The 18,137-nt window shown below is 37.9% G+C and overlaps 1 protein-coding gene across 1 annotated transcript in view; it reads right to left on the bottom strand.

Annotated features, from left to right (window-relative positions):
- The window catches only part of TTC6 (tetratricopeptide repeat domain 6), a gene marked incomplete at both ends in the record, with an annotated part of 261,680 nt that overhangs the window by 145,733 nt on the left and 97,810 nt on the right, over positions 1–18,137 (bottom strand). Inside the window, 2 exons of the mRNA XM_081098882.1 lie at positions 3,806–4,015; positions 16,654–16,746. Coding sequence (XP_080955008.1) covers positions 3,806–4,015; positions 16,654–16,746 — 303 coding nt within the window. The remainder of the gene's footprint in view (positions 1–3,805; positions 4,016–16,653; positions 16,747–18,137) is intronic.

Below are 18,137 nucleotides of genomic sequence, written 5' to 3'. Positions count from 1 at the left end.
CAGAATTTTGTCTAAGATAAATCATACATCACAGAAGCCATAACCATTACCCTTAGAAAAATAAAACTCAGATTTGCCATTGTCAGTCTCCAGGCATCTAGCACCTCCCTCTCCCACTGTAGCAGCTCCTCACAGCTACTGCTGACAGAGGCCCAGCAGGCTTAAACCTATCTGCCTAAGCCAACAGGCTCAGACATCTAAGCTAACTCTTAAAATCTTTTACCAATCTTGGGCTTCAAGTTTCTTTTATCAATTCTTTTTCTCTTCTTTCTAAACTAAAGATCATTCTCCTTGTCAGATTTAAGAGAAGTAAAGTGCAAGTTTATCAGCTTCCTTTTCTCTGTCATATTTTCTATTTATTTAAAACCTCACCCTTTTTCCAAAAATAAATTAAGGCAGCTCTGTCATATGTTGTCATCACATTATTCATCAAAATATTTCTCTCTTTGCTCCAAAACTAACATGAAAAAAAAATACTTTTTTATTTTTAGCATTATTCACAGGCCTCAACCCATTCTGGATCTTAGCCTTCTTAATATAATTGTTATAGCAACATGCCACTTTTATGTCTATCTATGGATATGTATTTCTTCTTTCATCTTGTGTACATTTTTAAAACTGAATGCAATAGATCATTCATAATTGTTTTATGAGAATTTGGGAGGTCTTGGGGCATCCCACATCTCTTTTTTAAAAAATAAAACATTTTTTATTGATTTTTTAAAAAGGAGATAGGAGGAAAAAGAGGAAAACATTGGCCCACTGTTCCTCCTATATATGCTTTCATTGGTTGCTTCTTGTATGTGCCCTGACCGGGGATTGAACCCGCAAACTTGGAGTATTGGCACAATGCTCTAATCAACAGAGCTATCCAGCCAGGACCACATCCCACATCACTGAAATTCCCTTCTATTTCGAATCTCTCTCTCTCTCTCTCTCTCTCTCTCTCTCATATATATGGTTTAAATAATCATATTTAAATCTTTTTTTATAGACTTTTGACTTTTTTTCCTCCTAAAATGCTCAACAATCCTCTGATGGGCTCTTGTGTCAGTCATTTCTTCACAAAATCTCCATTATCTAATTTCTCCTTTTGATAGTCATAACTTAGAGCAGAATCTTAATAATCTCTATTATACTAATGAGCTTATAAGAGTAGAAATGGCCAATAGAGTACAAATTGACCAAATTTTCTACTTTTTAATTGAAAGAGAACTTATGGTATATATGTGAGCAATAAAAGTTCTGCACTGCTACTTTAACACATCTGTGCTAGTTCTATTAGCTATGAGCTATGTCCAAAAAATATCTTTTAAAAAAGTGGTCTTCTTCTCCCACTGATATGGCCTGAAGTATGTTGTTCTTCATTCCTGTGACAGAGATGCTAGAGACTAACGTTATGGCCTCAAATGTCCAAACAAGGTAACTGATCTTGAGATGTTAACATAAATAAATACATATTATTGGTGCAGACTTGGTGGGATGAGTCACAGGAACACTTCCAATGCTATTTCCTATGGCATTTCTGTTGTGCCCCACAATATCCCACAACAACAACAACAACAAAAAAAAACAAAAACAAAAAAACACACATGCTTTATCAGACATTCTCTTCTCCCCTTGAAACACTTCTGTTCTCAGTTTTGAGCTCTCTTAATTCATTCTCCAAGTCTCTCTTATCAAATTATTCTTCCTAGTTTCATGAGGGACATCCATCCCTAGTCATTTCTGCTTCTGAGAGTATGTGTTCTTGTACTTAACCAGATACCTATTAATTGTTGCTATGAAAGAGCAGCATTGATAAGTAGTAAAAAGTGAAAGTTCCAGAATTAGACCACCTCAGTTCAAGTCCTGCCTCTACAATTTAACCAGATGTTTGTACTTGGGCAAGTTATTTACCTTCTTTATGACTCAATTTTTTCAACTATAAGATGAGAGTAATAATAGGGTTATTATTAGAAAAAGTAAGATAAATCATGTAGAACACTTAGCAATGTGGTTCCCACATAGTCAACACTCAATAAATCTAGTTACTTAAAGAAAGGTCTGCCACTTTTTACTAAAAAATACATAATTTTGTATATTTCTTAATAGCAGCCAATATAAGCAAAAAGAATTAACATTTGGGGACTTTTCTAATGAGGAATTTAAATTCTTGATAGACCATTGTAGTTAAACTATTGTCCAGAAAATCCATTTGTCTTTGACACATTTAGTAGCTAACCATTTTCTTCTCATGACCACATTTTATTTCCAAAGTCCCAATGTTCAGGTAGAAGAATAGGTGACACTATCTGTGCCCACCAGTCTAACACTTTTTCAAGATGTCATAGTCTTTGAAGATGTTTTCTAAGGTCTCCACACCTAGAAGGTGTCACCCTAACAAAGGATTCAACTGGAGGGATTAGCAAGGCTGTGGGTTTAGCTAACCTTGTCGGGCTTCACTTCATACCCCAAGTGCATCTTTAGAAAGACAGCATGACTTTTAAAGGAGCCGGTAGCAATCACAGGATAAGTCCCTTCTCCCTGACAGCAGTGGTAGATTTTTATCTGGCCAACTATTACCTGTGGATCTTCCTTATTACTCATGTTCCCAGAGGATCAATATGCTAGTGTCATACAGGATGAAACTAAGTAGGACTTGAGAAATTAATAAAAACCAGGACCCAGACTAGGAGGGGAGCAACTAGAAAAGAGAAGAAAAAAATCATAACCAATGTTTAGGAGCAATCTGGGCCTTGGAGACTGATTATATGTAAAGCCAAAGGAAGGGTAAGTCACAGAGAAAGTCAAGGTTTCAGAGTTGGGAGTTTGGGGCAAAAGTTGAAGAACTGGTAATGGTTAATTGACTGTGATAAATCTTAGAAGAAATATGGCCACTGGTGAGAAGAGGAGGACCCAAAAACAGAGAGACTAAGCAGGAAGTTTGTTAACCCAAGTGGTATCCATTGGAATCAGTCAGAGAGAGGATCTCTGGTGATAATCAAGATAATATGCTTTGGTTCAGTGAAAAGTAGCTTTTTTATAAATCCTAGGAGTAATGTATCTAGTTTAAAATAAACTCATTTATTTAAGCCAAAGGATGGCCCAAATTAAAGAACAGTACTAAGTAAATAGTAAGGTAATATGCAAATATGGTATTTAAAAATTATTTAAATTATAAATAAGAAAATGAATCTGGAAAACATTCTCACAATAGGAAAACACTTAGGGATTAGGATAAATCTAAAAGAGACAAAGTTATAAATGCTACATTTACCAGTCCTGACCACAGGGCTATAGTTCCTGATCCCCTCAAGATGGTAAGAAGACTCAGTCTAAAAGCCCTGAGATTCCTTCTCTCCTTAAAAATCTCTCTTGCCCGAACCAGTATGGAGCAGTGGATAGAGCATTGGCCTGTGGACCAAGAGTCCCGGGTTCAATTCCGGTCAAAGGCACATACCTCAATTTTAGGCTCCTCCTGGCCCCTGCAGGAGGCAACCAATCGATGTGTTTCTCTCACATTGATGTTTCTCTTCATCTTTCCCTCTCTCTCCACTCCCTAAAAATCAATAAAAAATATCCTCAGGCAAGGATTAATATCTATATATCTAATATTTTCTCCCCAGCGTTGTGATTAGGTTTGAGACTAAAATCTTTCAAACAAAATAGATGCTCCATTTTCCCAAATAGGCAATTTGCACATCAGGAGCCTTTTTTCAGGGTGAATTCCCCCCACATTCTTTGGCCCTTGCCTGGGTCATTTCTTCACACCTGTACATTCTCAACTCTCATAATTCTGTTTTTGATATAAATAGTGTTTTACCTTTAAAGATAGCTTTTGGCTTGTTTTTGATTCACCTATAGGCTGTTCATCTTCCAAAGGTTTATTTGAGTCATCAGCTTGCTGAATTTCTGAAGTTTCCTGAGGTTTAAATAAAATACTTTCTGCGTCTGAGGTTCCCCATTCTAATATATCTTCTTGTTCCATTGGGAAAACACTTGATACATTCTCAGAAATTTCCTCAGTCTCATTCTGTTGGAAAACATAAATACATGGGAATGCTTTTTTTATTGGTCTTTTTTAAGTCATACAATGTTTTCTCTCTGACAACAAAATAATTATGAAAATGCATGATTGAAATTAAAAAGAGGTAGTAAGTTCCCTTTGAATATTTATAAAGAAAAACTCAAATTGACTTAAGAAAAATATGAAGTCTGGCAAATTAATTTCCTCAGTCCTTTCTCAGGAAATATAGCTACTCCACAGTTATTACGCACCAACTCTAAGGAAATAATAAGACTCCAATCTGGCCCTGACTGTATCCCAAACTCATACAAAATCAAGGCCTACTGAAACAGCTAACCTGTGCCCAACCTGAGGTTCTTTGGTCCTGAAAAATGGGGTTCCTTGATGCTCTTCAAGAACCCTGACTTCAGGTACTCAGAGAAGAACTGGCCCAGAGACCTCAAGAAGACCACCCTGACACCCCAGCTCCATCCCAAATGAAAAATTCTTACAAAAATATCACTTCTACACCCGCTTTGAGTTCCTTAAAAATGTCTCACGCTCACCATTCTTATTCCACACAATTCTGGAAGTCCTAGCCAGAGCAATCAGGCAAAAGAAAGAAATAAAAGGCATCCAAATTGGGAATGAAGAAGTACAAGTGTCACTTTTTGCAGATGACATGGTTCTGTATATAGAATACCCTAAAGCCTCCTCCAACAAATATTAGAAAGAATACATAAATACAGTATAATTGCAGGAGACAAAATCAGTGTGCAAAAATCCAATCCACTGCATTTCTATATAAAACAATGAAATTTCAAAAAAAGAAATGAAAAAAAAATTCCTTTGCAACTGCAACAAAAAGAATAAAATACCTAGGAATAAACTTAACAAAAATGTGAAAGACCCATATACTGAAAACTACAAAACATTATTAAAGGAGATTTAAAAAGACACAATGAAATGGCAAGATATTCATGTTCATGGACTGAAAGAATCAACATAGTTAAAATGTCCATATTACCGGCCCCTGTGAGGCTGAGATGGTCCCTGTGAGGCTGAAACGGCCCCTGTGAGGCTGAGACTGTCCCTGTGAAGCTAAGACGGCCCCTGCGAGGCTGAGACGGTCCCCGCGAGGCTGCAACGGCCCCTGGGAAGCCAGAGGAACTGCGCGAGCCGCCCAGAAGGCTTTATCGATGGCCTGCGAACCAGCTCGCAGCCCCAAGCACCCGAAGGGCCAGAAGGGCGAGAGCAGCTATAGTGTTGCTTTCTCCTCACTCTTGGTAGTGAAATCCTCATTTTAAACATAAGAGGACACATTATTTTAAAAAGCCGTTACGTGTCTCTGTACCCTTTCTGAGTAGAGCGTGAACAAGTCGTGAGAGACCTTTCCGAACAAGTTGCAGATGAAAATGGCTACAGTTTCCATGTGTATGACCTTTGACCTGGCAACAAAAAGTGTACACCTATGGATGAGGACAGTGGGGGGGTAAAGGCAGTGGGTGGGGTGGGAACTGGGTGGAGGGGACCTATGGGGAGAAAAAGGGGGAACAACTGTAATAATCTGAACAATAAAGATTTTTTTAAAAAAGAGGGATGGACAATTTGAGCATGAAATAACTGCAATAGGTTAAAGTATATCACATGTTAAAACCTACAAATTCAGTGATCAACCAAAGGACTTGTAGGCATGCATATAAGCATAACCAATGGACACAGACAGTAGGAGGGTGGGAGCAGCCAGGAGAGGTCAATGGGGGGAAAAGGAGACATATAGCTTCTTTCAACAATAAAGAATTTAAATTTTTTTTAAAAAAATGTCCATATTACCCAATGCAATATGCAGAGTAAATGCAATCATCATCAAAATCCCAATGTCATTTTTTAAAAGAAAGAACAAAAAAAAATCATTAGAATTATATGGAATTACAAAAGATCCCAAATAGCCAAAATAATCCTGAAAAAAAAGAACAAAGCTGGAGGTATTACACGACCTGACTTCAAATTATAGTACAGAGCAACATTAATCAAAACAGTATGGTACTGGCAGAAAAAAAGACTCATGGAACAGGAAAGAGAGATCAGAAATAAAATCACATGTATATTGGCAAATAATTTTTGACAAAGGAGCCAAAACTACACAATGGAAAAAAGAAAGTCTCTTCAATAAATGGTGCTGGGAGAATTGTAAAGCCACATGCAAAAGAATGAAACTACATTAAAGTTTGTCCTCATGTACAAAAATTAATTCAAAATGGATTAAAGACCTAAAAGTAGATCTCAAACAATAAATCACATAGAAGAAAACATAGGTACTAAACTTACCAACCATGGTCTTAGAGAATGTGTTATGAACTTGACCCCAAAGGCAAGGGAAGTAAAGGCAAAAATAAATGAATGGAACTTTGTCTAATTAAAAAGCTTCTTTTCAGCAAAAGAAACTACCAACAAAACAAAAAAGCAACCAACCAAATGGAAGATATTATTTGCAAACAGCAGCTCTGACAAGGGGTAATATATAAAATATGTGGAGAACTCAATTCAACACCAAACAAAAACAATCGAATTAAAAACTGGGCAGAGGACCTGAATGAACACTTCTCCCAAGAAGCCATATAAATGGCCAACAGATATTAAAAAATATATGCTCAACATCACTAGCTTTAGAGAAATGCAAATCAAAACTACAATGAAATTCCCTCCCCAAACCTGTTACAATGGCTATTATCAACAAGACAGTACCAAGTGTTGGGGAGCATGTAGAGTAGAAGGAACCCTCATTCACTGCTGGTGTGAATGTAAACTGGGACAGCCACCTTGGAAAACAGTATGGAGGTTCCTAAAAACGTTAAGAACACAGCCCATGCTGGTTTGGCTCAGTGGATAGAGCACTGACCTGTGAACTGAAGGGTCCCAGGTTCAATTCCAGTCAAGGGTACATGCCTGGGTTGTGGGCTCGATCCCCAGTAGGGGGCATGCAGGAGGCAGCCAATCAAGGATTCTCTTATCACTGATGTTTCTCTCTCTCTCTCCCTCTCCCTTCCTCTCTGAAATCAATAAAATATATTTTTTAAAAAATTAAGCATACAGTTACCATATGGCCCAGCAATCTCCCTCTTGGGTATCTATCCCAAAATATCAAAACAGTTATTTGCAAAGATTTTATGTTCACTGCCACATTATTCATAGTGGCCAAGACACAGAAACAACCAAAATGTCCTTTGATAGAGGACTGGATAAAGAAGATATGGTACATGTACACTATGGAATACTATTCAACCATAAGAAAAGATGAAATACTGCCATTTGCAACAACATGGGTAGACCTTAAAAATATTATGATAAGTAAAATAAATCAGTCAGAAAAAGCTAAGAACCATATGATTTCACTCATATGTGGGATATAAATCTGAAACTCATAGGCACAGACAATGTATGGTGGCTACTAGAGGGATGAGACAAAGGGTGTAGGATAACGGGGGCCAAATATATGGTGACAGAGGATAATTTGATTTGGGTGATGGGCACACAATACAATATACAGATCATGTATCATAGAATGGTACACTTGAAATTTATCTGATCTTATTAACCAATGTCATCACAATAAATTTAATAATAAAAAGAAATGGCACAGCCACACACACACAAAAAATGTCTCACTAACTTAATCTGTATCTCCACAAGTCTTAAAGAAACAACCTTTATAGCCATATTTGGGTATGGCCCAATTTCGAACCTAGCTTATTTGGGATTGTGGAGCACTGACAATTAAGACTTCACTGCCTCAGGTTAGCAGATAATAAAACCAATATTATTACATAAAAATCTGAATTCTGTAGACTGAATTGAAAATGCAATTATATCTCTTTGTTCTTTGATACACTTGATTGTTAATAAGTAAAATAAATGGTAAAGGTGGCATACAGTACAAAATGCTATAGAAGTTTATTTATATGCAAGGGATGGCTGAAACAAGAAAGTTATATTTGTAAAACACAAATTCAACATGGAGCTCATATTTTTATAAATCTACTGGATGATACTGTGGAAAGAGTAAGATGTTTATAACCAGACAGGAATTAATTCAAATCCTGAATCTGTCAATTAATTGATGAGTGATCTTGGTCAAGTTACCTACCCTTTTTAGCCTCATTTTCCTCATTGGCTAAAAGGACTTAATAATATCCTTTTCATAAAAATGGCAGAATAGATACACTGGGGTAATATGTGTTATGGGCTCTATACTGTCTACCTATGACAAATTTATTCATTTTATGTGCCATAGCTTTTGGCACTCCCTTTCTTTTTAATTTCTCTATTCCTGACTTCCTCAGCAAACTCTCCCAGGGTTCTGGTTTGCGAGACTGAATAGGTGAAGGTGTCACCCTCCAAAATAGAAAATGGGTGGTGTGGCTCAGTGGAAGACTCATGAACCAGGAGGTCACAGTTCAATTCCCAGTCAGAGCACATGCCTGGGTTGTGGGCTCGATCCCCAGTAGGGGGCCTGCAGGAGGCAGCCTGATTCGCTCTCATCATTGATGCTTCTATTCCTCTCTCCCTCTCCCTTGTTCTCTCTGAAATCAATAAAAACATATTTTAAAAAAAAAAAAGGGAAAATGGAGAAAGAAAAGCCTGAGGATAGGGCAATGACAGCTCTCCAGCTGCAGTGACCCTCTTCTGGACTGTGCCCAGCATCACTGCCTCTACAACGTTTCTCCTGCTCTCATCACCACTCTGTCCCTTCCTCTATTTTAGCATGTATCATACTATATTATAATTGTCTGAGTAATCATTATTATAATAATCAATACATGTGAGTACTGTCTCATTTAATTTTAATCTTCACCACAACCTCATGAAGTAGGACCTGTTTGTAGCCTCATTTTATGGATGCAGAAACTGAGGCTTAGAGAAGTTAAACAGCCTGCTCACGGTCACACTGAGAGTAAGTAGCAGAGCTGTGGTTGAACCTAGACAACCTGATTCTAAATTGTACTCTCTTCACCTCTTTCTCCTCCTCCCAATAGACTAGTGGTTCTCACTAATGGTCCACAGACTCCTAATAATCTTCAAGACCCTTTCAGTGGATCTGCAAGGTCAAAACCATTTTCATAATAATGCTAAGGCTTATTTGCCTTTTTCACTGTGTTGACATTTGCACTGATGATGGAAAAGCATGGGGTATAAAACAGTGACCAATACTTTTCAAATGATTAACACATGAAATTACAAAATCATGCAGGAGTTAAAGATTTGTTCAAAGAACAAGGAGGATCAATAGATTTTAATGTAATGATATACAGTAAGTTCATTTATGTGGCTTCAGATTCCCCACTACAACAAATCTTTAAGAAACTAACACTTTCAGAGTTTTAGTATATTAACAAGAGTATCTGTAACTATGTAATAATGCTATTAAACTATTACTCCCTTTTTAATTTGAGACCAGATTTACTTAATATACTTCAACCAAAAAACCATATACAACAGACTGAATGCAAAAGCAGACAGGATAATCTAGCTCTATATTAAATCAGATATTAAAGAGATTTGGAAAAATGTAACACAATCCTACCCTTCTCATTAAATTATTTTCTTTTGGATAACATTTTGTCCTAAAAAACGTTTTGTATTAATATGTAATTGACTTATTTTTTAATAAATAAATATTTTATATTTTTATCTGTTTGAATTTCTAATATGGTAAAATTGGTTGATATAATACACATAGACTAAAACTCCTATGGACCTGTAAAATGTAAATATTTTTAAGAGTTTAAAGGTATCCTGAGACCAAAATGTTCAAGTACTTTAAAACTTAAAAGTTTGAAAATTCCTTTTTAAAAGTTGTGAATCAGTTATATTTTATATCTCAAACATTTGGATCATTGAAAACTCTCTGCTGTTATTTGTCAAAGAGTAAATGAATAAATAAAATGAAATTATAGCAATTTTTCTCTACTATTCAATTAGTCTCTACTTAGGATATACATTAAACAGTATTGTAATTTGTCTCTTTATATATTGCTCTTCATACAAGTTCCTCAAGGGGGAAAAACTGTCTCTTCTATCTTTTATAATCTATGAGTAAAACAATGTCAGCCACATTATAGCGGGGAAAATGAATAAATACATTCCTTGATTTTTTTTATAATTATGTCAGGAAATAATTCTCCATGAACATTGCAGGGCTGGGTAAAAAAGGTAAAGGGATTCAACAAAAATAAAACAAAACAGAGTGAGCACCAAAGCCCTATTGAAGCAAGTCTCGCCCTGGAGGGGTGTCTCCAGCACAAAAGTTCTCCCACTGCAGACACAGCTGATTCTCACAGCCAATTGGCCTGGAGGTCAATTCCTCCCAGTGATCCTACAACAATCAAGGCTTAACTACAACAAGACTATGCACAAAGCCCACAAGGGGGTGCACCAAGAGTGTCTACCTCAGGTAATTGGGGAGGCTGAGCCACTGGGCCCTATAGGACACCTAGTACAGAAAGCCACTCTATCGATACAGTGAAGCACAACAAAATGCGGAGACAAAGAAACAGGACACAAATGACAGAAGTGGAGGAAAGCAAACTACTGGATATAGAGTTCAAGACCACACTTTTAAGGTTTTTCAAGAATTTTCTAGAAACCGCCGATAAACTTAATGAGACCCTCAAGAAATCTAATGAGACCCTCAAGGTTGTGATAAAGGACCAACTAGAAATTAAGCATACACTGACTGAAATAAAGAATATTATAAAGACTCCCGACAGCAGACTAGAGGATCGCAAGAATCAAGTCAAAGATTTGAAATACAAAGAAACAAAAAACACCCAACCGGAAAAGCAAAATGAAAAAAGAATCCAAAAATACGAAGATAGTGTAAGGAGCCTCTGGGACAGATTCAAGTGTACCAACATCCGAATTATAGGAGTGCCAGAAGAAGAGAGAGAGCAAGATATTGAAAACCTATTTGAAGAAATAATGACAGAAAACTTCCTCTACCTGGTGAAAGAAATTTACTTACACGTCCAGGAAGCACAGAGAACCCCAAACAAAAGGAATCCAAAGAGGACCACACCAAGACACATCATAATTAAAATGCCAAGGGCTAAAGACAAAGAGTGAACCTTAAAATCAGCAAGAAAAAGACAGTCAGTTACCTACAAGGGAGTACCCATACGACTGTCAGCTGATTTCTCAACAGAAACTTTGCAGGCCAGAAGGGAGTGGCAAGAAATATTCAAAGTGATGAATAGCAAGAACCTACAATCAAGACTACTTTATCCAGCAAAGCTATCATTCAGAATTGAAGGTCAGATAAAGAGCCTCACAGATAAGGAAAAGCTAAAGGAGTTCATCACCACTAAACCAGTATTACATGAAATGCTGAAAGGTATCCTTTAAGAAGAGAAAGAAGAAGAAAAAGGTAAAGATACAAACTATGAACAACAAATACACATCTATCAACAAGTGAATCTAAAAATCAAGTGAATAAATAATCTGATGAACAGAATGAACTGGTGATTATAATAGAATCAGGGGCATAGAAAGGGAGTGGACTGACTATTCTTGGGGGGGGAAAGGGGTGTGGGAGATGCAGGAAGAGACTGAACAAAATTCATGCACCTATGGATGAGGACAGTGGGGGGGGGGAGGGCAGAGGGTGGGGGTGGTAAACGGGTGGAGGGGAGCTATGGGGGGAAAAAGAGGAACAACTGTAATAATCTGAACAATAAAGATTTAATTTAAAAAAATAAAAAATAAAACAAAACAAAAAACTCATAAAGACAATGGTGTGGTGATTACCAGAAGGAAAGGGGAATGGGGAGAGGCTGAAGAAGGTAAATAGGGAGGATAAATTGTGATGGAAGGAGACTTGACTTCAGGTGATGAACACACAACATACAGATGATGTATTATAGAACTGTACACCTAAAACCTATATAATTTTATTAACCAATGTCACCCCAATAAATTCAATAAAAAATAAATGCTGATTATTTTAATTCAAAAAATCTACTATATTTTAAATGGTGGGTATTAACAAAAAGATATTCCATTAAAAATGCTCCTTTGTAAAAAGAAAATAAGTTGCATCAAAGTAATGAGAGAGATCTGCCCCGTGGAACTGAGATGTCCACACTGATGCCGCCATGCTCTGCAGGCAGGGTGCCAGGGCCACATTGAACGGGCAGGCCTTCTTGGGATGAGAGCACGTTGGCCACTGCTTTCCACTTAAATCTTACCCAGCAAACTTCTAGAAGTCTAAGGAATAAGTAGGATGGACAGATATAATTCTGCTGTCTGGCACAGAGTATGCACCCAAAAAAAATGTACCTGGAATGAAAGATACCACAGAGGTATCATGGTCAGCTGTCAACTTAAAAGGTATTTTATCTCCAAAGAAGTGGTAAGGGGAACCAAGATGGCGGCATAGATAAACGCCTGTACTTGCTGCCTCCCACGACCACATCAAAATTACAATTAAAATACAGAACAACTATCATCCAGAACTGTGGGAAAGCTGGCTGAGTGGAAGTACTACAACTAGAGAGGTGAAGAAGAAAGCGCATTGAGACTGGTAGGAGGTACAAAGGCATGGAACAGGCTCTTCCAGAACCCAGGTGTGCCGCTTTTTTAATCAGGAGGGAGATTGCCTCTGCAGAGGCTGCCTGGAGGAGCAAGGAGTCCAGCCCCACACCAGACCCCCATCCCAGGGTTCCACAGCTGGGGAAAGAAGTCCCTACGGGCAGTAAGAACTACTGACTGTAAAAACCAGTGTGGTTTGGGGCTGAGTGACACACAGGCTGCTAGAGACCTGGATGCTCCTCTTAAAAGGCCGGCACTTCGAACTGAATTTATAAGCTCCTGCTTGCTCTGAGCTCCAGTGCCAGGTGAGGCTCTGGGGGACCCCAACACATACAGGGAGAAACTGGACTGTCTGGCATCAGGGCAAGAACTCAGGGGCTGCTTTCTTCCAAACAGAGGTGCTCACAGCAGTCATTGTTCCCCTGCTGGGACCTTCCTGATGCAGGACTGACTGGCAGACATTTCTCTTCACTCAGCCCTGGAAATTCCCTCAGACCACCCCCCCCCCGGCCCCCCCAGTTTACAACCCCACCCAAGCTGTGCACAGTGGCTTTTGCATATGAATGGCCTGTCCTTTTTCAGCCTAAAACCTGTCAAACAAGCTGCAGCTGGGTCAGGGAGCCCCAAAGCTATCAATAAAAGGCCCAAGGCCAGCATCAGCACCAGCCTGCCTTGCATCAGAGCTAGGCCTCATCTGGGCACTTCCAAACCCGATACAAAGAAGAGAAATCTGAAGATCTCTCTGTAGCTCCTGCTGGGTGGCCCCAGGCAGTGGCTGACTTTGCATCTCCTTGGAGATCCAAGAGCCAGAGTACCCAGTGGTCAGTGTGAGATCATACCAGATTACAACTCTTCACATCCATAAGTGACACACTCAGTGAGCACCAAAGCCCCACTGAAGCAAGTCCTGCCCCATAAGGGTGTCTCCTGCACAGCAGCTCTCCCACTGGTCCCCACAGCTAATTGGCCTGGAGGTCAATTCCTCCCAGTGATACTAACAGCAATCAAAGCTAAACTACAGTAAGACTGTGCACACAGCCCACAAAGGGGTGCACGAAGAGTGTCCACCTCAGGTGGTTGGGGCGGCTGAGACACTGGGCTCTATAGGACACCTACTACACAAGGCCACTCTATCAACTCAAGGAGACTTAGCAGCTACTGAGTACATAGAAACAAACACAGGGAAGCAGTCAAAATTCAGAGACAAAGAAACATGTCACAAATGAAAGAAATGGGAGAAAGCAAACTACTGGATATAGAGTTCAAAACCACAGTTATAAGGTTACTCAAGAATCTTCTAGAAATCACTGAGTAACTTAATGAGACCTTCAAGGATCTTAGTGAAAATGCCAAAAAAAATGGAAAAGGACCAGTCAGAAATTAAGCATACACTGACTGATATAAAAAGTAATATACAGGGATTTAACAGTAACCTAGAGGATCCCAAGAATCAATTCGATGATTTGAAATATGAGGAAGCAAAAAACACCCAACCAGAAGGGCAAAAAGAAAAAATAAACCAAAAATATGAAGATAGTGTAAGGAGCTTCTGGGACAACTTCAAGTGTGCCAACATCTGAATTATGGAGATGCCAGAAGAAGAGAGAGAGAAAAATATTGAAAACCTATTTGAAGAAATAATTACAGAAAGCTTCCCCTATATGGTAAAAGAAATAGACTTACAAGTCCAGGAAACGTAAAGAACCCCAAACAAAAGGAATCCAAAGATGACCACACCAAGACACATCATAATTAAAATGCCAAGGGCAAAAGACAAAGAGAGAGAATCTAAAAAGCAGTAAGAGAAAAACAGTTAGTTACCTGCAAGGGAGTACCCATACGACTGTCAGCTGATTTCTCAATAGAAACTATGCAGGCCAGAAGGGAGTGGCAAGAAATATTCAAAATGATGCATAGCAAGAAGCTACAACCAAGATTACTTTATCCAGCAAAGCTATCATTCAGAATGAAGGTCAGATAAAGAGCATTATATGAAATGCTGAAAGGTATCCTTTAAGAAGAGGAAGAAGAAAAAGGTAAAGATAAAAATTATGAATAACAAATACATATCTATCAACAAGTGAATCTAAAAATCAAGTGAATAAATAATCTGATGAACAGAATAAACTGGTGAATATGATAGAATCAGGGGCATAGAAAAGGAGTGGACTGACAATTCTCGGGGGTGGGAAAGGGGTGTGGGGAATGCGGGAAGAGACTGGAAAAAAATCGTACACCTATGGATGAGGACAGTGGGGGGGTGTAAGGGCAGAGGGTGGGGTGGGAACTGGGTGGAAGGGAGCTATATGGGGAAAAAGAGGAACAGCTGTAATAATCTGAACAATAAAGATTTAATTAAAAAAACAAGCGAATCTAAAAATCAAATGAATAAAAAATCTGATGAACAGAATAAACTGGTGAATGAAATAGAATCAGGGGCCTTGAAATAGAACAGACTAATGATTCTCAGAGGGAAAGGGGTGTAGGGGGTGCGGGAAGAGATTAGACAAAGATCTTATATGCATGCATGCATTACCTATGGACACAGACAATAGGGTGGCAAGGGCCTGGATTGGGGTGGGAACCGAGTGGTGGGGAGCTATGGTGGGGGGGAAGAGGGACATCTATGATAATCTCAACAATAAAGATTTTTTTAAAAAAGAAGTGGTAAGCTTCATTTTAAAAAGCCAGTAGCTAGAAGAGGTCTAGTGATTGCTCATAAATGTCAAAGCTGAAGGTATTACAAATACCCATAGAATTACAAATAAATCAATATTTTTGTTCAAATCTTTATTTTATATCATCAAGATGATGTCTAAGACAGACAGCTGAAAATTGGCCTTTTTCATAGTTTTCTTCACTATGGTATCTTTCCTTATACTTTATATAAATATGTAGTGAATGGTATTGTCATTTATTCTATTAGTGATGATTTCTATTTTTCTAAACCTAATATTATATTTTCAGTTTATTATACCTGTTAGAAACTTAGAGGTCAGAGGTTTTGATGTCGACCTGTGAATGTAGAGAAACCTAGAGGAGCTACTTTCAAAGACAGTATTAAGCCCATAGTACATATGGTAAGGCTTCAAAATTGATTTATCATATTAATGCCACAAATGCTGGGTTCTGAGGCAGGTGATGTGACTACAAGGGGGAAAAGACATGGTCTACAGAAGCGTCTCGATTTCCAGTAGTTCAACCATTTAAAACAACTCTAAAATTACAGGATCAATGGCCTTTGTGAAAATATTCCATACACTTTCTGAACATAATATATTAGCCTAAAAATAAAGTTAGATCTAAATTATTATGCATGTGGAATCATATTTTCAGGAACTAACTATAGGAGCTTTCTATTCAATACCTTATAAATCTTTCCTAAGGGAAGTGATCATCGCACCACCATTGTTTTACATAAATGTGGATCTCAATATACAGAGAGACACTTCCCATTCACATGGAACATGTTCTAGACTGCTTTGAATCCATAAGTATTTTGACGATGATGGAGGAAAAAGAGCTTTATTTCTGAAACAAACTTCTGACACCAACTGTCCATATTACTCTACAAAGTTATCCCCTTGTCAATGTTTTTCACAATTCTTCTAGCTAAATAAAGAATAATGTGATACATTCATAGAAGCTAAGACAGCTAATACTTTTTTTGGGGGGGGTGCCCTTGACTAGAATCAAACCCGGGACATTTTAGTCCACAGGCCGATGCTCTATCTACTGAGTCAAACCACTGAGCGATAGAAGCTAATACTTTTAATTAATTCTCCAACTATCTTCTGGATCTGAATGCCTCTAGACCAAAAGAACTGTTAAAATCTTTCCCTCTGAAAAATGTTTGGGACCTTTGCTCAGAAGGTCTTTGATAGGCAGCAACAGTGATCCAAAATATCCAAGACTCCCAATGTGGTACTGGATTAGGTGTGCTTACAGTTAAACACACCTCTAAAACACATTAAAGGAGATTTTTTTAAAAAAAAACCCTAGATAAACATTCAAGCAACAGGAGGCAGACTATTACTTTAATATAGGCAAGGAAGATTTTTATTAAAGAAGGTATTTACCATTTGAGGTTCCTCAATACTTATCTCTAATCCTTGCTCTGTTTGCACTGGAGATGATCTGTGAGCGTACATTTTTCCCATTAAAGAAATATCCTTGAAGGAAAAAAAAGAAATAATTAAATTAGTGTCAATTTTAAAAATCATCAAGGCATATTATTCAATGCAGCAAAATGCTAGTCAATATAGTTTAGTAAATGAGGACTATATAAAAGAGAAATATAAGCAAGTCAATATTATGCATGAAATGAGAAATACAGAAAAAAAGATACAATAAAACATGTTGTCTATTATTCCAATGTTATGGCTTTTAAAAAATCATTGATCTATAATAGAGACCATTATAAACTTTTGAACAATAATAGATACAGAGGCAGAGCTGCCTCAGACAGATTGTCAAACTGCAGCGGGAAGGCCGGGGAGGGTTGGGGGGCAGGAGGGAGGGGAGTAAGAGATCAACCAAAGGACTTGTATGCATGCATATAAGCATAACCAATGGACATAAGACACTGGGGGATAGGGGAGGCTAGGGGACTGTCAAGGGCGGGGGGAAAAAAAGAACACATATGTAATACCCTTTGTAATACTTTAAGCAATAAAAAAAAATAAAAAATAAAAAATCATTGATCTCTATAGATATATTATCAGATTGAATAAGACAATTAGGTAATATTAAGTCAGATACTGTAAATCACTGCTATTAAATATTTACACAAGAAAGATAAAATCAAAGCTAAAATTTAATCTAACCAAGAGCAAGAAATAATATGAACATACTTAAAGTTTAAAAGGTATAACTGTTAGTGTCATTTTTGTTATTACTAACGCTAAATTCTATATTATACTCTCCACACAGCTGAAATGGTAAGAAGACAGCACAGCACAATATCTGACACTGGATAGGAATAAAGAGACCCAACTTCTACCCAAACTGTAAAGACACAGATTAAACGTCAACAGACGTTATTTTGCTTCCCTTCAGTTTTATCTTCGTACATGGCTTTTCTCCCCTAGCCTTTTAATAATGTCAATAGCAATATATGGACCTTTATTGTGCTTTAAAACTCTGTTTTCCTACCTTTTCTTTGCTACATTACAAAAAAAATCCATCTGAGACCACTGACTTCTACTCTACCCTCTTGTCATAAATAACTATAAAACTGAACAAAACATAAGAACAACAGGCAATACAAGAGTATGATGACTAAGAATATGGATGCAAAAACAGGTTAAGAGCTAAATTACCCCAGATTTCTGCTTTACACAATCTCCAGAACATGACACAATGAAGGGGAAACCATACAGCGCCCAGTGTCTTACTGAGTTGAAGAGACAGAAATTAGAATAAGAAGACAAAGAGAGTAGAATTTGTTAGGCGCAGTATGGAGAAAGAGGCTTCAGAAATCTGCAGAAACCCCCAAAGAGTCCTTGACTCTGGCTGAATACCAATTCTCACGTGCAATGGTGAAGTCCATGAGGCCAGACAA

The sequence above is a fragment of the Myotis nattereri genome, assembly GCF_964212035.1.
Source record: "Myotis nattereri genome assembly, chromosome: 1".
Lineage (NCBI taxonomy): Eukaryota > Metazoa > Chordata > Mammalia > Chiroptera > Vespertilionidae > Myotis > Myotis nattereri.
The sequence above is the reverse complement of the archived record's forward strand: the minus strand, read 5'-3'. Positions and strand labels throughout refer to the sequence as shown.